Here is a 21,718-nt window from a genome sequence, read left to right on the forward strand (position 1 = left end):
CCGTCTTCTAAGCTTCATTTAAGTCGAATCTCCGTTCCATCGATCTCTCACTGCGAATTCCTCCCTCATCGACGAGAGAGAGAGAGAGAGAGAGAGACGGGTGAACTTCGATCCGTGGCTGGGCCGGGTATGGGCGAGGAGGAGGGGGATCCGCAGCGGCTGAAGACGACCGCCGCGGCGGCGTACGACTACGACAACGATCCCCGATGGGCGGAGTACTGGTCCAACATCCTGATCCCGCCCCACATGGCCGCTCGATCCGACGTCGTCGACCACTTCAAGCGCAAGTTTTACCAGCGCTTCATCGTACGACTCTCCAATCGCTTCACTCGTTTACCGTTCGTAGCAATCGCGTTCTTTGATGCCTAAGCCGAGGCAAAGATCGTGCAATGCCAGTCCTTTCCTGCGATCTGCGAGTTTGGTCTCGGTTGCCTAAGAAATAGATGAGCGTTCATAAATTAGGGTTTTATTAATATGCTTTTTCTGTTGCTCGATTGTAGAACTTCCATCTTTGTTTAAGATATCGACATGTTTTCTGGTCGATTTCTCGTTATTCTGATGATATTTTTGATGTGGTTTTCTTTTGGTAATTTAAGATATCCTTTTATGTCTTTATGCAGCTAATTTTTTCTTAGTTCTTTCCCTAGGAAACTGAGTCAGTTATTATTCTGCTGATTTGCTTTGAAATTTTAGCTTTTAATGGTCAAGTTTTAGCTTCTTTTCTTATTCCTTGAAGCTGTCAAGTTCTGAATCTCCAGTTTAGCTTTTGTGTCAACACCTTTAACTTTTGTGTCAACATCTAACGCCTTCAGTTCCTTGACTTTGTTATTTCGCTTCTTCCTTTCGAGTTTGTTGTGATTTTATGGGTATCATTCAGCTTTTGTGGTACATCTGGTGGTTGACTTTAATGGATTTCGTTTTATTCTCATGGGCACAAGAACCCGTTAACAATTCTGTTCCAATGATTCTCAAGTGGTGTTTTGACAGGCATTAAGTCCTTGTTAGCTATTGTGGCAACTTGCTGAGTCTATTGGATTTCATATGGAAGGAAGCAGGTTTTACTATGACTTGTCAGGAGGAATACAGTGATTACAATCCATTTCTGTTATTGACTGAAGTTCGACATAGCCAGGGGTTCCCAAATATTAAAATTTTAAAAATATGATCACAAAAGTAAAAATGACACATTAAATTGCAATCATATAAAGCACCAAATTACATTGTTCAAATGTAATAATAAAAATATCAAAACAAAATAAGATTGACATCAAATTCAATGATCACCATAATCAATTTCATGATTCTCAATGATCATCATAATCCTAACAATGTACCCTCCACAAGCTGGTGCAGGAAATTTAGCAAAGTCCATGAAATAAAAAAAAGAAATAGGAGATCATTAAAGGTGCAAGAAATAGGAGATCATTTAACAAAGCTGTGGTTGTACCTATAAACTGAGAATGAGGAGATGGAGAAGTAATCGATAGAGGAAGGTGGTGGTTAGGGCGGAGGAAAGTGGCAATCAATGGCGGAACGAAGCTAGTCAACGGTATAAACTCACACGACGGAGAAATAAAGTGGCGTAGGGCAGAGGAGGCTTGCGGTTCGGCTAAGTACGATTGAGGAGGCTTATAGTTTAATGACCTGGGGAGGAAGAGGCTCAGTTTGATGGCATAGGAGTGTATATATATCAGTTTCTCCAATTGTCTATATGATAACTTGTTGCGGACCTTCGTGTGAATCAATGCAAATGTTGACCAATTACGTTTGCAACTACTAGATGTTGTCTACGAAAGTACATAGATGATAACCTTCTTTAAATTTGGTGCGTCCCCTTAAATTATAGTCCTCACTTGATTGCAAAAAAGATATAAATAAGATTTTTTTAACATAACAAATAATTAATATCAAATATAATTTATAATCAACATATATGTAACTTGTCCTCATTATGTCCATATTGTAACGACATGATGCACCTACAATGTTGGTGAATAAATCAGTTGTTTCTCGAAATAATCGACCCTCCATAATAGCATTGGCTACACTGGCAGTGTTTGGCAAGAGTCGATATGTAATATTTTTCAGTGCCGACAAGAAATTTGATTGTGTTCCAAGACTATATCGAAATTGAATACTTGAATTTAGAAAATACGCTACAAGACAAATAATTTCGTTAGTAAGAATTATTTAAATATTAAAAAATTATGAATTAAATTATCCTAATTATGAATTTGCCTACATTATGGATGCCTTGGTCCATATGAACTTTGGTCTTGCGATTAATGATCTGTAAGTATTAATCAGCCTTAAAATAATCTGTAAATGCTTTCTTGATCTCATCTCTTGTGGTAATTAGCATATGTCTAAGATAAGACATTTGGGGATGCTTGTCGATATCGATCTTATGAAGGACAATATAAGGTGGTTTCACTCCTATTATAATTTCATTTAAGGTGTCCCAAAATCTAGAAGAAAGAATAGTCTTTTCTACCTTTTTTCCATCACTCGATCTTGAATACATAAAATCAGACTATTCTTGTGAGGTGACCATTATCTGAGGCCCTGCCTCTTTTGGCTGTATTGACTTTAAGGCAATAAAATTTGTAGTATACTAGGTGACTCCAAGTCGGATTATATCATAATTTGTATACTTTTGCATTAAAAAGTGGACCCAATGGTGATTATATATAAACTTTGTATTCGATTGTGCTCGAGCTACACATTTATTGATTGATGGTAGCTTGTCAAAATCTTTCAGCATTAGATCCATACAATGAGTTGCACATGGAGTCCAAGATAATATTTTTTTTCCATCAATTGTAAATCGACTTTCTTGAAATTGGCTTTATTGTTGGTGATTATCTGGATAATGTGCTATGGTCTGATTTTCTCTCCTACGGTGTTCATTAGGTTTTCAATATAGTTTGTATTTTGAATCTTGTGGGAAGCATTAACTGACTTATAAAAACCTACCCATCTATTGCAATATATAAGAAAATTGATGATATTTTTATTGGCCCTATCCAACTGTCACACATCAGTGTCACCCCATATTCGTCCCACTACCTCTCGAAGGATTTGATCCAATTAGTCATTTCTGTCACCTCATCTAAATACACGTCGTGGATCCCCTTCGGTGTTAGACGTTGGATCCCTGTGCCAGCTTTTTTAATAAAGGAGAATATGCTCTGAGAATAGGAAACTTGGGTTGTGTTTGCTGGAATCATGTGGAAGTCAAATCATTTTGCAATTGCTTTCCCAATATTTTGCTTATTTTCTTTTGTATATGCAATGCCAATTCGTGTTTGCCTCGCTGTTTGTTGAGGATAGGCTTGCGGATCAATATTAATAATATTTGGTGTTGACCTCCTGCTATGTCCTCTGATAAAACCACAGATTCGACCGTGCCTCATGCTACCAATCCGACTCAACTAAGGAGGGGTAGTTGGCTATCTTATGCTGGTCAATCTCTGGATTCCTTGTGGTATAGACCTACTATCATCACCATGCTTCCATTATGAGTCTAATCGTTGATGCCTCATTGTTTCCTCGTACATGTACTGATGCTCCAGTGATACATAAATACTAACTTTGAGATCCAAGTCGATGTTATCACTACAACTCTCATATTCGTCATTAACTGATTCTTGCGTAGCTCTATAATATTCTTCCTTAGCTTTTGTCTTCTTTTTCATTATATTTTCCCTTGTTGTAATTTATCTTGAAATGATTCACGGATTTTCGTTAGAACTTTCTTACATTTTGCAACATTAGGATACCGTCGGCCAACTACATCTTCACCTAGGTGATTCCTCCACCATTGTTGATCTAGTTATAATAAATGCATTGTCAATGATGACGGTTTTCATTTATCATTCAAGTATGATATCAAGCGTCATCATGTGCCTGTTCCTTTGGTGCCATATTCTTACCAAAATTGAATCAAATAATCAAGTTGTGATTAGCTCTAATTTGAAATAATAAGGTGCGATTTTACGTAATGAACCCTACTTTGTCACTATAAACATGTCAGTCAATCTATTCAAATTAGGGCTGCTGAATATATCTTAGAATTGACTCAATATCATTAAATTTATCATTAAATATACTAATTACAGTATTAAAAAACTTAATTAAATCCTAATTAGCTTTATTTTACCACTATAAATATGTCAAACACCCTAATAAACATTAAATATATAAATTTAATTCAATATAGGTCAAATTACAATGAAATCATCATTAAATACACTAGCCACATTATTAACATGGTTGATTACTCCCTAACTCTTCCTCTTTTATCACTATAAACATGTCAAACACTTTAATAGGTATTAAAGATATTTAATTGATCTAATGTGAGTTAAATTTTGATATCATCATAATTAAATATACTAATCATAGGATTAACCTAGTTAATTAATCCCTAACTAGTATTCTTTCACCGTAATAAATATGTCAAACACCCGTGTTAAAGATATTGAGTTATTCAGTATGGGTTAAATTTTGATTAAATCATTACTAAAATCACTAATCATAATATTAAAAAACTTAATTAAAACCTAATTAAACCTATTATACCATCACAAACATGTAAATCACATTAATATGCATGAAATACAAAGCTTTGACCCATTAAGTGTCTAATTTTGAAAAAATCAGCATTAAGCACACTAATCACAACATTAAAGACCTTAATTACTTCCTAATTAACACTATCCTGTTATCAAAAATATGTCAAACAATATATTAGCCATTAAACATATAGAATATACTTAATCATCTCATAAATCAGACATCCTTCTTGATTAAAGTGTTCTTCCTCTTAATCTTCCTAAATTTGATCCAATCCACAAATCACAGTTTTATTGAGTTTAAGAGTGAAAATGTGAGAATGAGAAAGAGTTTGAAAGAGAAAAATGGGTTGTAAGAAAGGGGATGAAAGGGTTTAAAAACCATTTCTTTTGGTTCAAACGATTAAATTGATCGTTTGAAATAAGGCAATCTCATACCTTGATCGGTAATGGTCGAAATCCGATTGTTACCAATCAGTACAGGTCGATAACGATTGAATTTCAATCTTTATCGATTGGTACAGACCTCGTAACACTCGATATGGGGTCATGTAACGTGTATCGCCCAATACGGGGCGGTCCGCGTATTGGTTCCCTATCGGATCGATATGCATCTCCTATACCAGGCGGTATACCACATTATGACGATCCTTGGGTGTTGATGAGTTTTGCTATTGCCTTTTAACCAGGTTTATGTAGCATAAGCATGGTAATTAGAAAGAGAGGAAATAGAGAGGAGAGAAAGATAAAGGCAGCAAGCTGTCACACTTAACACTACATTAATAATTCATCTTAATGTAATTGAATACAAGGGTGATTAGCACCCTTATATATAAAAAAAGTTTTTTGACCCTAGCAAGGTCATGACATCGAATCCTGCCTTAACTACTTCTTGACAGACAACATTACATGCTTGACCGTTAAGCCACCTAAAGAGCAAAACAAATCATTGTATAATGATATCTTACCCTAAATAACTAATTGACTACTTCTAATTTGACTTAAATCAGTAACTTGTCTTCTAGGACTCTCTTCTCAAATAAATCTGTTCAAACACGTTTAACTTGGGTAGTTGATAAAATAAACCTAAAGATCCAATGAATAATTCAGAAAAAAATGAGTAGACTACCCGGGGGCTAGAATTAGGACCCTAATTTGACATATTTTAATCACTTGAATCACATCTTATCATAATCATATTTTTTTACTATTAAAATTAACCTTCTTGACTAGGGCTTTGACCAATTTAAAGAGAAATGCCTCATGAGGAGCTTATCTGGTAGATGTCATAAATGATTTGTATTGGCTTGTAACACTTTGGTCTTAATTTTTATGCATACCCTACATGCATGACTAAAATAGGATGCAACCTTGGAGTTTACTATTGCTATTAATAATATTATAACGAAAAAGTGGCCAATTTGAAACATATTAACTTGTTAAACAAAAGGATATGGTTTCTCCTATACATGGGTGTTTGATAATTGTATATAGTTATAAGCACCTAACCGTAAAAAACACATGTATATCCTATCTAGATTTATATACATAAAAATGTCGTCATCTATATTTGTGTTAGCATGGGTCTGTACTTGCTCACCTCCCCATCCATCACATGGGTGTGGTAATAATATCTCTATCTACAAAATAGAGTCTACATATTTCAAAATCTTATATATAAAACTTTTCATGGTAAGCTCATCTTCTCATGGCCTCTTTACCAATGTATAACCTCGTAATATGTATAACCCCTTAACATGATAGATGCATAATAAAGAGATAAAATTCTGATTCAAAGTAAATCGGAGTGCACATGTGCAATAGTAGGTCATAATACATGTAATAGACAATTATGGTAGATCAATGAACTCCCACATCATATACTATAAGATATACGTGCACTCTCACGCTACGTGTTATAATATATATATATATATATATATATATATATATATATATATATGCACTTCCACATCATGCTATCATAGACTTAGTTGGAATTGCCGAAGTCATAAGGCACCCTTGTGTTATCTATCCTTAAAGGGTTAGCCTAGAAACAACCTTACTTAGGTCCCGAAGGACTTGTAAAAGAGCAAATTGATTAGTTTAGTAAACTAGCAATAGATAAGATCCGATGTCTTGCCAAAGAGAGCAGCTTTACAAGCAATTTAGCAAACACTTAACGTGCAAGAGAGAAAAAAAAGAAAGAGAAAATGAGGACTTCCGAAGACAAAAGAATAGTCGTAAGTCCGCAAATGACTGCTCACTATGTGTTGGGCATGTCGACAAGTTCCCGTAGCCTTTACGTATAAACTTATAAATTCAATCAATGCCCAACACTACCCTAAACCCCTACCCAACCTTACGCTACCCAAGGGGATCCAAGGGGTTGAGATGGTTGACATTTTGCTTTGCACTGTAGCCTGTAGAAAACAGGCCATGACATAAAAACTCAATGGTTGCTCTGTAGCTTTACAAACTATTCTTGCTTATAGTTTTTGAGGAAAAACACACAAAAACAAGGTAGAGCATTGCCATGAACTTAGTTGTCATTGCCTAAGTCGTGTGGCACCCTTGCGTGTCCGTCCGCAAAGGTCAGCCTCCTTGAAACCTTCTATGATCCTTTAAAACCTACAAAAGAGAAAACGGATTAAATAAAGCATTTCACTCGGGATCCATAAGCAACCATTTTAAAAAACACTTTATAGTCAATGCAAATTATAACTATAGACTTCGCAAGCTCTAAACGATCGCACAATAAAGGGTCCAAAATTGTCAATTACATATCAAAATCTCCACAAGTGCTCACATGACACAACCTTTGTTTGTAAGCCTAAGACAACCACTAAAACCTACCAAAATTGGATTGCTAAGCCCACTATCAGCCCTTTACATGTTGTGCAAAGCATGAACAAAACCGAAAGACACGGACATACATGAGCATTACATCAAACATTCTGTTTACAATTTTGTCCATGAAGTTCTCCCCCACTTATTCATTCGATGTCCTCGTCGAAGTCTTTGCAGACGTTGCATCTCTTCGCCTTCTTTGAGTCTTCAATCTTCTGCTTGAACTGCAACACGCCTCTTGGCTCCCAACTGCTCTTCGTCGTCGTTGTTGAGTAGTTGAACCTTAATCTCCCATGCTGCTTCAACGCGCTAATGACTCTTGACTCTGGTGTGGGGACGGCTGAGTTGTGTTGATCCTTGTTGGTTCCTATGGATCCTTTAGATGAAGGAAAAGACCATCTTTGGTATGCGCCGGTCTCTCAAATGCCTCATGCTGCTTGAACTAGGTGGATGCTTGTTGGAGCTTTTACAAGTTTGAAATTTTTTTTGAGTCATTTCTCCACAAAATTTGCCCATCGATTCTTCTTTTCTTTAGTTGTCATTTCCAAGTAGGTTCGCATCATTTTTGCTTTTAATTGACATTTTATTGGGAAATGAAGCAGACAATCTACTCTCAATATTATCGATCATCATTGGTGAAGATTTGATAACTATTGTCTTCCCTTCGATTTTTTCGAAGAATCTTTGAACCTGTGCAGAGCTCCTTTGTTGGATATCTAGGAGAATTTGGGTACTCGGGTTCGCCCATTCTCTTAAGAGTTGAAAAGACAAATGTTACTTGACTTCGCCTGCTTCCTCAAGAGTTGTACTCCATGCATCGAGTTGGTTACTAGCCTTTGCTCGCTCTTTGCTCGCTCTTTGCTCACACTTCTAAAGCACTCGAAGTATTTGCACTCCTTATATTGAGTTAACTACTGTGATTTACCTTCTCAATGCAATCGAACTTTTGGAATGTAAGAAGCTTTCATACTAACTTGGAGCAAGTCTCTAATAGTTTTGGTCGTCTTTGGGATTGTACCGTCTTCTCCATCATCTCTGTCGCCTACTCCTCTGAGTAGCGAAGGTACAACACCACGTATTGCCTACTTCGTTCCTTGGTCGAGCACTCTTACATCGACCCGAAGTCCTCCGCTTTCAGCTATCTTGATGAGAAGCTCGTTGACATCGGTCTTACGAAGTTCCTTTGCCTCTACCTTTCATTCTTATCTCAGTTCTTGGAGTTCGCTTCTGCATTCTCCACCTCCTTGGCCCCTTTTATGATCAAACGCTCTCCCTCTATAAGAGTAAGGGATCGATGACTCTATAGAAGTCTCGCCTCTGTGGTACCATGGCGCTGCCATGCCCATGACCCTACTATCCGTTGTCTCGCATCTACGTCCCTTTCTTCGCGATCGGTAGATCCACCTTTGCGACACTGTGACACTTTTTTGAGTCAACCTACATTCTAACCGATACTTGGTCTTGGGTAGCTAAGTCCCTTTGGACTTGTCATTGCTTTCTCACCCCTTTCGACCACCTGCTTCAACACCTTTGTGTTCTCCGAGCAGTTCCCTTTGGTCGATGGAAAGACAAATTGTAACCCTTATGCATGGCCATCGCCATCATGTTGCAGGGCTCGCATCGATTTTGTTCTCCTTAGCTTCCTTGATAGCATCGTCCGCTTATTCAGCCTTGTTCTTTGGCTTGCTAGGTCGCTTCTTTGACTTCCTTGAACTCGGACTACGATCCCTCTATGTGTAGCTTATGTCAGCACATCGCAGGGTATCTGCCACTTCCAATTGTGTTCGCTTCTTTGGCAATCGACCTTTGTCCACCCGCTCTCGGATCACACCCAGACGAAGCACAACTCTAGGACAGTTCGCCGCCTATAAGCTCCCGAAATCCATTGACTTCGTTGAAATTGGTGCACTATTGTTTAGATCCTGGGCCTCTGCCCCCATCAGCATAATCCCGTTATGCACCGCTTCCTTCATGGCAACTCAAATGGTAGCACTACGACATATTCTTCAAGAGTACCCACCTCCGTGTCCTCTTACCTCGTGCCAATGTCTTTTGACCCCAACTTCACCTCCGCAAGTTGAGTCGTCTTAGTTCTTCGTCAAATGCTTCTCCAAGATAAGGTGTATATGCCTTGAAGCTCCCTTCATCTTTGACACAATGCAGGATGAGTCTGCTCCATCAGAATGAAGGACCCATGGAACGACATGATCCTGCTCTTGCCTTTATAGGAGTTCATGTCTTTGACCTTTGTCTAAGGAAAGCTTTGTGCCTCCGCTCTATATTCCATCTTCTATGTCGATTCCCTTAATGCTGCTTGGGTACTTCACCACGTTATACCTAAGTTTCTTCGCTCCTCGATTTGCATTGGGTTGATGGTGGTCGTCGCACCCACCATTCTATAGGTCAGCCCTCCATTGAGTTCGATCTTTATATCGGCTTCAAGCATGCCTTCATTTTGTGTTGCCTTGGATCGCTTCCCCACTTGATCTCGTAATACATCCACCAATGCATTACCTCATATGAGATCATGCGACGACTCCTCATCGCTCTCTCGGTCCGTTAAGCTTTGTGGAGATGTAGTCTTGAGGTACTCAATATTTACGGTCCGTTGCATATGATTCTCCCTCTTGTCACGGACTTAGTTGGTTTTGCCTAAGTCGTATGGCACCCTTGCATGTCCGTCCGTAAAGGTCAGCCTCCCCGAAACCTCCCATGGTCCCTTAGGACCTAAAAAAAAGAAAACGGGTTAGAGAATGTGCCTCACTCGGGATCCACAAGCAAACATTTCAGAAAACACTTCATAGCGCAAATTACAAACAGACTTTACAAGCTCTGAACGGTTGCACAACAAAGGTTCCAAAATGGTCTACTACAGACCGAGTATCTCTCACAAGTGTCCATATGACATAACCTTTATTTACAAGTCTAAAATGGCCATCAGACCCAACTAAAATGGGGTTGTTAAGCTTTCGACCGGCCCTCTACATGTTGTGCAAAGCATGAACAAACCAAAAGACACGGAGATACATAAGCATTACATCGAACATCCTGTTTAGAATTTTGTCTATGATATTCTCCCCCACTTATTCCTTCGACGTCCTCATCGAAGCCTTTGTCGACACTGTAACTCCTCGCCTTTGCTGAGTCTTCAATCTTCTGCTCCAGCTGCAATGCGTCTCTTGGCTCCCAACTGCTCTCCGCTGTTGTTGTTGAGTAGTCGAACTTTTGATCCGTCATGCTGCTTCAACTCGCCAATGACTCTGACTCTAGTGTGGGGTTGGCTGAGTTGTGTTGATCCCTGTTGGTTTATGCGGATCCTTCAGATGAAGGAAAAGATCATCCTAACTATACGCTAGTCTCTCAAATGCCTCATGCTGCTTAAATTGGGTGGATGTTTGTTGGAGCTTTAACGAGCATCGCCTCGTAAACTTCTGAAGTTTTCGGATCCTTCCTCCACAAAATTTGTCAATTTACTCTTCTTTCACTTAGTTGTCACTTCCAAGTAGGTTCATATCACTTTCGCTTTTGATTGATTGACATCTCTTGGGAAATGAAGCGGATAATCTACTCTCAGTAGCACTGATCACCATTGGTGAGGATTTGATAACTATTGTTTTTCATTTTGTTTCTTCGAAGGGTCTTTGAACATGTGCAGAGCTCCTTTGTTGGATGGCTAAGAGAATTGGGGTACTCGGTTTCGCCTATTCTCTTAAGAGTTGAGAAGGCAAAGGTTACTTGTCCTCGAAGTTTGTACTTCATGCATCGAGCTGGTTACTAGCCTTTGCTTACTCTTTGGTCACACTTCTGAAGTACTTGAAGTTTTTTCACTTCTTGCGTTGAGTTAGTTACTGTGATTCACCTTTTCAATGCCATCGAACTTATGGAATGTAGGAAGTTTTCACCCCAACTTAGAGCAAGTCTTTTGTAGTTTTGGTCGCCTCTAGGATTGTACCGTCTTCTCCATCAACCTTACCGCCTACTCCACAAAGTAGCAAAGGTATAGCACCGCGTATTGCCTGCTTCGTTCCTTGGTCGTGCTCCTATATGCTGATGACCAAGGCTTTCATCCGATGTAAAATTTGATGCACTCCCAAAAGACCTGTCTCTATGATACCATGACTTTCACTCCTTGAATCCATAGCCCTTCTTGTCGTCATGTTGTTCATCGAAGTAGAACTCCCAATAGCTACCAATCATACCTCCGTATGATATAGTCCCTTCCGGGACTAGATTTGTGTGTATCGCATTGCCACGAACTATTCCACCACGATCCGCTGCACCATGTCGCCTCCTCTGCCAACATATCGCAGGGCCTCTTCCACATTCGATTGTGTTCGCTCCTTTGGCAAACGACCTTCGTCCACTCGCTCTCGGGTCACACTCAAACGAAGCACAGCTCTAGGATAGTCCGTCGCCTAGTAGCTCCTGAAGTCCATCGACTTTGCTGAAATTGGTGCACCATTGTCTGGATCCTGTGCCTCTGTCCCTACCAGCTATTCCTGCATGGATTATAAAGAAAATTGAGCAAAACCTAGTGATTCTAAAGTTGTAAACCTTAGAAAGTTGAGTTCGCTCCTCCCAAAGCTTAGAGAGAGTTCTAAGGGAGGTGTGAGAGGGATTCCTTGTAAAAGAGGGTTGTAAAAGGTTGTCTCCTAAACCTGTGAAAAGGAGAAGAGGGGTGTAAAAGGGTAGTTGGTCTTTGTCCATTCAAAGAAGACCGATAGTGGATGCCGGTGGCCTCGACGGAAGAGGAATCGGCGAAGTGGATGTAGGTCACGACGACTGAACCACTATAAAAATTCTGGTTTGCGTTTCTCTTGTGATATTTACTTTACTGCAAACCACTTTATTTGCTTTACATCCACTACGCTCTTCCGTACGCTTTCAAAGTTAATACCTTTACGAAAAGGTTTTTCGTCGGAAACAGATTTAATCGCAACTAAGTTTTGAACCGACGTAATTTTTACCACTGCACTAATTCACCCCCCTTAGTGCCGACTTTTTTCCTAACAGATAACACATGATTTTTATGCTACCCATATTATCCCGATCTATATCTTACTGGTTTTACCAGTTTACAACTGTATCAACATGTCTATCAATTTTCTAGTGTCTTTAAACATTGGCATGTTGAGGTGTATCAAACTAACTTTACCTCTTAGCTCATATTGTTTGGATGAGATCTCAGCACAGGTACCAGGATGAAATCTGAAAGTGGCATCTAATTGAAGTTATGTTATTTGCTGAGGTTATTCTTGTCATGTTTGATTGCTGAAGTGTTGTTGCATTTTAGCTTCCAATCTAATGATCATTATGTAGAATCAGAAGCATGAAATATATATGGTTGCACTTATCAACAAACCATGTTTGACAAAGATCTGGTATGGACCTGATTCAGATGGTTATGAACAAAAACTACCCACTACATAGTACATACAATAATGTCCTAGTTCGCCAACCTTTGTGGTGATAGGATGTACCCCATATTGGTGTCATTCTGTTTCAACAATTTATTTGACTTAACTTTCAATCCAAATTATGACACTATTGATTTATCTTAACTCTTTCGTTTTCTTTGCCTCTTCCCTTCTTCCTCGGTTCCATGTAATGGTTAAAACTCTTTCCTTTCTCTGCCCTTCTCTCTCACACAAGGCAGACATTCATGCACTTAAACACACATGTATCCATGCATGTGTGTTTCATAAGTGCCCTTCAGAAACTTATACATACATGCTCAGCAATGGGTGGAGCCACCTAGATATCTAGAATCAAAGAATGATGCACTATGCTCATACCACTTCCAGTATGTTTCCTGCATCATTTTCCTGCAATAAGGGTCATCCAGCTTCAACAAATTTGAACTTTCCTTTTTCAAGCAACCAGCTCTCTTTAAGTCGAGCTAATTCTAGCAGTGAACATTTCTTTTTTATCACCAAACAGGCGACCTTTTCTAATGTCAATTGTTTGCTACCTTATGTTTCCAATGCAGCCTTATTCTCAAACATAGTGTTTCAAACTCCGAGGAATTAAGCAGTATGGACGAGATCTTTGACAACCTTTTAGTGGGTTTGGACACCTGTTGACATCTTGATGGCCTGCTGGTAATCAAAGTTTATAAAGCCAGATTGAATATGGATTAACACATCCATTCTGAATCTGAGATGCCCATGAAAATAATGCAGACTGGTGTTCTGGGGAAACAAAGATTCTCTTCCAGTTAAATGATTAAACTTATTCAAGACAGGAACTCTACCTGTTTTAGTGGATGGTTTCCATAACTTTTTTAAGTTTATATTTTGGTAATCTTGGCTTAACTGAAGCTATATATCTACTACTTTGGTTCTGATGGTTCTTAGTTTCTCTCAAATTCAATTTATGTTGCAAATTGTGTCCAGAATCCAGTTGTACAGTTGGTCTTTTTATGTTCTGATATCATAATTGGCTTTCTAGGATCCTAACCTAGCTGTGGAGGCAATGTCTTCAACTAGTTCGTCTCAGTCATCAAGAGCCTCAGACAGACCTTCGTCACAATCAGCTCAATCATCAAGAGCATCGGATAGACTTTCATCTCAGTCAGCTGCTCAGAATGTGAGGTCACAAAATTCAGGTGGATAGGAAGAAAAAACCTTTTTCATTTATTATTTGACTAGAAATTCTCAGATTTTTACAAAATATATCTTAAGTATGCTTTTGGAAAAAAGAAAATATATCTCCAAAATTCAAGCATGTGGTGCAGGGTCTGGTAGTGGAAGTACTGGAACAGCTGCATCAATGGGCAGGAATGCTAATTCATCGAGGCTATATCAACGATCTATACATTTTTCTGCCAATGCTTGGGTATATAAAACATTTTCGATCCTTACTTTCTCTCCTGTTTAATTGTACATAAAATACAATGATATTACAGTGTTTGACTGCTAGAATTGGTTGCTTTCTTTTCAAGTGTTTCATGCTGATCTTAATTTTCCATATACGACATATTTGATATTTCTACTACTTATTTGTTTAGGCTCTCAGATTTGTCCTCTAATTGTGAAGATTTGTATGTATATTGCTGTTTCGTGCTGAAGATATTCCGCAAGCACTCTTGCTAAATGAAACTGTTATATCTTCATTAGTACTTCAAATACTGCATAAGTTTATATATTTCATTTTGAAACTTGTCAAATATACTAGCAGGATTTTAACCTAGCACACCTTAAATTACTTGCTAATTTCATCAGTCAGTTATTATACCCCTCTTTTTGTGTGTTAAATATCTTGGAGATTTTTGTTCATGGATTGATTATACAAGAAACATAAACTCTTAAGGCTCTTGGACTTGTCACAGTTCTATCAAAATCAAAATATTGGTCGAAGATCTAAATAATTTCTAGATGTTTTCATGGATTTTTAGCCTCTGGAATACTGACACTCCTTACTGGTATACTTTCTCATAGTTAGTTAGTTATCCACACCTGAACAGCCCTCTCTTTACGGGCAGAAAGCACACAAAATCTTTGAAATTTTGGTATTACTTTAATATGATAAATAGAGAATAACCTGACATTATCAAATGGTCATGAAGACTTCAGTTTGTTCTATTCCTTATCTGTCAATGTCAAGGCTTTTTGTGTTTTTTATTTCTCATGCTTTATGTAGGTCTTTGTGGGGAACTCTTGGACTGCAAAATTAGATATTTGCTGATTTAGCTGCTGGATTTGGATCCATTGATAAGAATAAGAACCATGTTGTGCAATTAGCATGGCATTGCAGAATTGGCTGCTAATTAATGAATAATATCATCGTTGCTTCAATCAGAGGAGTATCGTTTGATGTCCTCGTTGGACTATATTATACTACCTATAAGTTCCAATGGAATATAAAGAAACAGTTAAATAATTATCTCCATTGATCCAAGGCTGGACTTTAGTTTTCATTGCAAAATATTCTATTATCCTGCAGAAAGAAAAATTATGGAATGAACAGTAATGTTGTTCACAAGATCTTAAGGGTCTATCTAAACCTGATTGAAAGATTTTTTTATTAGCTCCATTCTTACATAGGAGTGGCGAATAACAAAGAAGGTAGGTGTAGTGATTTAAAAAGGCGCTCGGGCGCTCGCTTAGGTGCTTGGGCAAGGCGAGGCAAGGCCCGAGCGTCTCGCTTCAAAGAGCGCTCACCCGAGCCCAGGCGTCGGGCGCTTCGGGCGAGCGCCTGGGTTAAACCAGGTGACCGAAACAGCGTTTGAGGTCTGGTTCGGTCTTCGGTGCTTTAGTTGGTTCAATCGAACCAACTAAAGCATCGATATCAGCGTGACTTCCCCAACCCTAACCCTGTTCGCCGCTCCCGCTCCCGCTGCTATCGTTGCCACTGTCTCCTCTTGCCACTTCCGCTCCTGCTCCCGCTGCTCGCTGCTATCATTGCCACTGTCTTCGCTTGCCGCTTCCGCTCCCGCTACTGCCGGTGCTGCTGTCGTCGCTTGCCGCTCCTGCTATCGCTGCTGATGCTCGTCGCTGCCGCTACCACTGTCGTCGCTCACAGCTGTCGCTCCCGCTTTTCTCAGTCAACACCCTCGGTCTTCCGACTCTTCCCTTACACTCTTCTCTTTTGATAGTATACTGTTAATAGTATACAGTATACAGTTAACAGTATACAATATATTGTTATATACAGTTAACTGTATACAGTATACTGTTAACAATATACTGTATACTGTTAACTATATACTAGTAATAGTATTTGTATTTATTAGATTAATTTAATAGTATATTTTTATTTAAAATTTTAAATAATTATATTTATTAATTATATTATATATTTTTATATTTTAGCGCCTCACTTCACTCGGGCGAGCACCTAGCGCCTCGGGCGTTTTTTGACCTTGGCGCCTAGCGCTTTTTAAATCATTGGGTAGGTGGGCTTCCTTAAACTACGGCAAACTTCTTGTTCCTATATTTCTCCTGTTGCTTCTTGTAGGACTCTTAGATGAGGTATGGGTCCGACTGCTAGGTTTGTGTTTGCATAGGCCATAGGGTTCCTGATCACTGTTCATTTTTGGAGATCAACCAATGGCCGATCATGTATTCTGATCGACAGGGCTCATAAACTGTATTATATTAGAGAGAGATCAAATAGAAATTATTTACATTGGCTTACGTTTCCTTAGGAACATTTTGTGGGCTTTTTCTAAGTTTTAACTTGGTTCTACTATACCATAGTTGTCAAGGTTCTAAGGTCTCTACCATAGAGCAGGTGAACCTTAAGTTGTCATTATTGATACCATGTTTCTCACAGAAGCTGATAATGTCCTTTTAATTCTGTAAAAGAACTTGGGCTTGTAAGCCGAAATCAGGTATTTGTTCCTGTACACTTGTGTTCAATTATTTGTTGTCAAAAATGTCCTTGCAGACACCTGGTTCATATTAATTCAAAATTGTGTTTATCTGTGAAAATGCTTCTGCCACCATTATGGGCACATATAAATGAGCTACTTTACCATGGCATTAAATGTTACCTTCTAAAATGTGTTGCCCAATGCACAAGGCTCCCACCAATGCATGGTGTAGAAGTTGAAGTTCTCAGTCTTTATCTCACCAAACAGAATTGATTGGATGCTCTACAAGCCTTATAAGGAACAATGACAAAAATGCTTATTTTTACTCTATTAAGTTGCTTTTTGCATATTGTTGTTCATCTGCTGTAAATTATTGAATTTTGCTCGTATCAGGTACTAGTGGTTGTTGTGCTTGGGATGCTTCCAGTTTTGCCAAGAAATCTTTCAAACAGGGCATATCGTTTGTCGTTGCTGGGTACTACTTGTTCCTCGGTTTATTCATTATACACTCTCTATGGGGTGAGTTTTAGATAAGTCATTACAGTTTAAAACCTTGCATCATGAAGTTTGGTTTTAGCTGCATTAGTCAAGCGGTACACTTTACCATTACATATCCTCTATTATCTTTTTCCCTTTACAGAAACCGAGGGCATGGAACCTCTCTGCTATCCAAACATGGTTTCAAACACTGATCGGAGCAAAGGATTTTATTCATTTGATATATTGTATTACACTTGTTACATCACAGCTACACTTTAAATGTGAGTTACTTGAATTTGTTGTTCTTTGAACTTCTTAGTGGAACTACATAATGTTTGAGTCATTGTCATGGTTTGATGTTGATTAGGATCCTTTAATGCTAATTTGCTTGACAGTTGCTCTCATACCTGTATTTTCTTGGGCTCTTGAGCATGTGGCCAAATTTCTAAGGCGTAATTTTGCACATTCTTCTTTATACAGGTAAATAATTTTTTGTTTGAGACATTGCTTGCCAGAGACAATAGTGGATAAGCTGCTTGATTGTTCTTCAATTTTTTTAACCTCATCTGGATCTTCAATTGTCTTCTGCTTGTTAGACGGAAAAGGAGCAGTAATTTCCCATGTATTAAGGTCATGAATAGACATGGATGATATTAGATACTGGGTGGGAACTCATGTCTTGGCTGCATGCTGTTTATAAGAGAAATATCATTGATATAAGGGCTCACGAGCACATCAGCAAGGAAGTTTCACTATTTTAATCACAATACTAGACTACTAGGGAGTAATTTCCTGATTGTGGTTTATGTTTTTGCTGTATGCAAAGCTCTAGTCTAAACTTAGTTTTCTATCAGATGAGTATTATGTTAAACATATCTTAATTGCGTACAAAAATTATTTATCATGTGGTACTAAAACATTTACAGCACAATTTTGGTCATGCATTTAACATCTCAATTAGTGTGGTTATTTTCAAGCTTCGGAATGTTTTGAGAGTTATTTCCTTGATATATAGCAGGTGTCTGTTGAATGCACTTGTTTTCATTGAAATTTGTAGTGCAAGCAGAGCATACTTGTTATTGGCATGCATCATTTTGATGCTGACATGCCAAAATTTATGATCACAATATGATGACCTGATTCATTTGTTGCTAAAAAGGCCTAGCAATTTGTATATTCTCAAGCCCAACGTAACTATTTGTTTGTTAAACATATTATTATACTAAATTAAGTTCAAATACTTATTTGAAGCATAGAAACATGTAATTATACTGTCATTGAGCTATATACTGGAACCAGTAGAATAATTCATTGAAAATAGAAAATAAAAAAATCATCGACTTCTGATAGTTGAACAGTGGATATAATTGGTTAAAACTTTTGCTACGTTTAGACTATAACACATGAGAATAGTGATAATCAATCAGAGACTTGTATTAACAATGAGGGCATATTTTTATTGTGGTATTAGAATATAAAAAACAAAGTAGGTTAGATATCATTTTGGATCATAAAATGAGTTTATTTTCCACCAGAAAGCACTTTTTAAGTATAATTGCAGAAACCTAATATATTATATACAATTTAACCTTTTGTTACGGTGGAGCTCATCAATTGTAGGCACAAAGTTTGGAGCCTTTGCCATGCCTGCTCTTTAACTTTCATTGCGCAAGGCTATGCTTTTCCAATTCCTCTTTCTTGCTACAACATGATGAACAAAGAGTTTCTCATGTTCATGGACTCAAATAATGTCTTATCTACAGTGGCATGAACAAAAATTTTCTCATGTTCATCAAACTGTACATAGGAACATTATATTTGATGTATCTGTCATAATTTTGTTAGTTTCTTCACAAGTATGGGACTAGTTGTTAAATCTTTATATCTAATACAAATAATAGTCATACTTTATTATTTGATTATGATTTCTAAAGTGCTTTACTTGCGTCTTCAGAATAAATGATAAGAATAATCAACTAAAGTAATGGTTACTCATTTCATGAACAGGAAATACTTGGAGGAACCTTGTTCGTGGGTAGAGGCAAATGGAACTACATTGAACATTCTAAGTTCAAACGCGGAGATTGGATTGGGCTTTCTTCTAATCATATCCTTATTCTCGTCGGTTGATCTACATTATTCTGTTGTTTCTACTTTTTAATCTTTTCAAGATCTGATGCATAGAATTTCAAATTTTGCTGATGCAGGTGGCAGCGCAATATTATTCAGACATTCATATACTGGCAGGTTAGTTCTGTTGGCTATAACAATGCAGAACCGATCAAGACTACTTTTAGAACTATGTACAGTTGCATTAAGTTCAATGCCATGGGCAGCAAGACTATTTTAGTTCAATTACTTTGATGGTCTTATTGGTGCATTTTTAATCTGGGTTGTGTTTCAAGCATACAGAAAAAAAGATGACTGTTCTGAATGGATTGGTAGGCAAGAGATATCTCTTTACTGATACTAAGGATGAAAACGGATTGCTATGACTTGGTAATGGAAAGCCCGTATCTAGTTTGTCAGCATTCATTTTTAGATGCAGATGGTCCTCCATAAACCCAAACAGCCAGCTGTCACCCTAACTATTGGTCTCTTCACTGATACTAGGGATGAAAATGGATCAATACGATTTGGTAAGAAAAAACCATATCTATTTTGTCAGCAGATCTTTAGTGATTTAGATACAGATGTAAACAAATACTAAATTCTATATGCATATTTGCTGAAAATGGACAAGGATACAGATGGATATACAACTTGCATTTGGATTGCATTTTGGGCTGATGCAATGGAAATAATACATAAGTCGAGTCTGACATCGATAGATAATTAAGAAAAGAGTTCAAATCAATCAATCATTAAATTTTTGGAAAGGAAAATTTTAGAATAAATGTGAAAGAAAAGGATTGGGAGAAAAAGAGAGAAAACTGTATATAAAAAGAATCAATTAAATAACAACTTCCTTAGGTTAGTATAGATTGATTAAGTTTGGATACTCAAATAAGGATAGAATCGAACCCCATGTTTGTATTTTTAAGACTCATAGCAGAGTTGGATACAGATGGGCACACACTTCAAAGCCATATCCGGCCCGTCGTGGATATGAAAATGGTTTCAAATGGATATTTTGCAACCCACCTTCACCTTTGATAATTTTTTTCCCATCAAAGTTTTGTAGCTTGTTATCGGTGTATTCCATCTTGACTAATTCTCTCCTCCTTGACTGTAATCGCAGCTGCTGAAGCTCATGTACCATGTTCCTGTAACTGCTGGTTATCATCAGAGTGCGTGGGCAAGGATTGGTCGGACTGTGAGTCCATATATCTATCGCTATGCTTTTTTCTTAAACGGCCCCATATCTGCAGTTCAGAGATGGTGGTTAAGGTAGAAGGAAGAAAGGTAGTAGGTGGTTACGGTGGACAATAGCTACCTTCTGATAGAAAACCACGGTTGGTAAAACCGAACCTAGATGTGGCCATTTCCTGGAGGTGCTTGTTGATTCTTGTGCTTGTGCTGCGGCCAAATGCAGGAGTTTGTCCATTGCTATGAACCCATTTTGTGATCTTCTGCCATGCGATTAAACGGGAGAAAATACAGCATACTTGCTCGTATTTTACTTGGCACTAGAGTTGAGAACTCATTTTTGAGAGTCCACCTGATTGCATTGTGTTTCCTCTTTTTGTTGATTGATGCTGGTGGTGAAGTCCTCGAAGCAGATGATTGCCATTGATTGCTGTCGGTGTCAAGCTGATGATGCCCTTAACAGCAGGGGAGAGGAAAAAGTGACTGTTCTGTTTGTGTTTGAAAGGCTGATAGAACTTTTTGAGGTGGAGTGAATGGTGTATGTATTATAGGCTAGTTTTCTTGTCTCCAAAAGAGAGGAAGAGTGAGTTGGAGAACGTTGTTGGCTTAGTGTGTGTGTGTGTGTATGTATTTCGCTGGGATCCGATGGAGAACGCTCTTCGTACAAGTCTAGTTTTCGCTTGCAATGCGATGGACAGGGATAACAAGGTAAATGACTTGTCATGTCGAATGAATATAGGTGGTCAAGCATTGGACATGTGCATGAAGAGCCAAGTTTGGGGGCACAGATCTGGTCAACGTGAGCAGTTAAAATTTTCAGTCAACATTATATATCTCTTTGGATTGGTGTTGCCCCATAATTTTTGGAAATACATGTTGCTGTCAATTTGTTAGGGGATGATAGAAGCCTTAGCGTTGATGATTTTAGCAGTGAATTCTAAAAATCCTACTTTGTCAATCTCTCTTGCAAGTCTTTTCATCCTTTTTACAATATTGCTGTTGCCCAACCATTCTTATCTTTATTCCCAAGATTTCTTATTCTAAAGATGTTAAATATTATAGATTTATTTTCCTTTGCAAATGTAAATTATAGGATCTTGGCAAAAGTTGCAATGTAAATTATAAATCACCTCAAGCCTCATCTCAGTTACTTAATCTCTCTCTCTCTCTCTCTCTATTTAATAAG

The 21,718-nt window shown here is 38.0% G+C and overlaps 1 protein-coding gene across 1 annotated transcript; it reads left to right on the forward strand.

Moving 5' to 3' along the window:
* Positions 1–11: 11 nt before the first annotated feature.
* LOC103992050 (uncharacterized) lies at positions 12–20,883 on the forward strand. Its single transcript, XM_009411624.3, has 9 exons — positions 12–306; positions 13,878–14,034; positions 14,164–14,264; positions 17,137–17,262; positions 17,384–17,504; positions 17,619–17,703; positions 19,231–19,344; positions 19,431–19,470; positions 20,465–20,883. The coding sequence occupies exons 1-9, from the start codon at positions 130–132 to the stop codon at positions 20,615–20,617; spliced, it is 1,074 nt and encodes a 357-aa protein (XP_009409899.2). The 5' UTR covers positions 12–129; the 3' UTR covers positions 20,618–20,883.
* The last annotated feature ends 835 nt before the right edge of the window (positions 20,884–21,718 follow it).

This window comes from Musa acuminata, chromosome BXJ1-7, assembly GCF_036884655.1.
Source record: "Musa acuminata AAA Group cultivar baxijiao chromosome BXJ1-7, Cavendish_Baxijiao_AAA, whole genome shotgun sequence".
Classification (NCBI taxonomy): Eukaryota; Viridiplantae; Streptophyta; class Magnoliopsida; order Zingiberales; family Musaceae; genus Musa; species Musa acuminata.

Coding starts and splice junctions, on each gene's coding strand:
- LOC103992050 (XM_009411624.3), top strand. CDS start 130: ATGGGCGAGGAGGAGGGGGATCCGCAGCGGCTGAAGACGACCGCCGCG. Junction 307..13,877: donor AGTTTTACCAGCGCTTCATC/GTACGACTCTCC, acceptor TTGGCTTTCTAG/GATCCTAACCTAGCTGTGGA. Junction 19,471..20,464: donor AGACATTCATATACTGGCAG/GTTAGTTCTGTT, acceptor CTGTAATCGCAG/CTGCTGAAGCTCATGTACCA.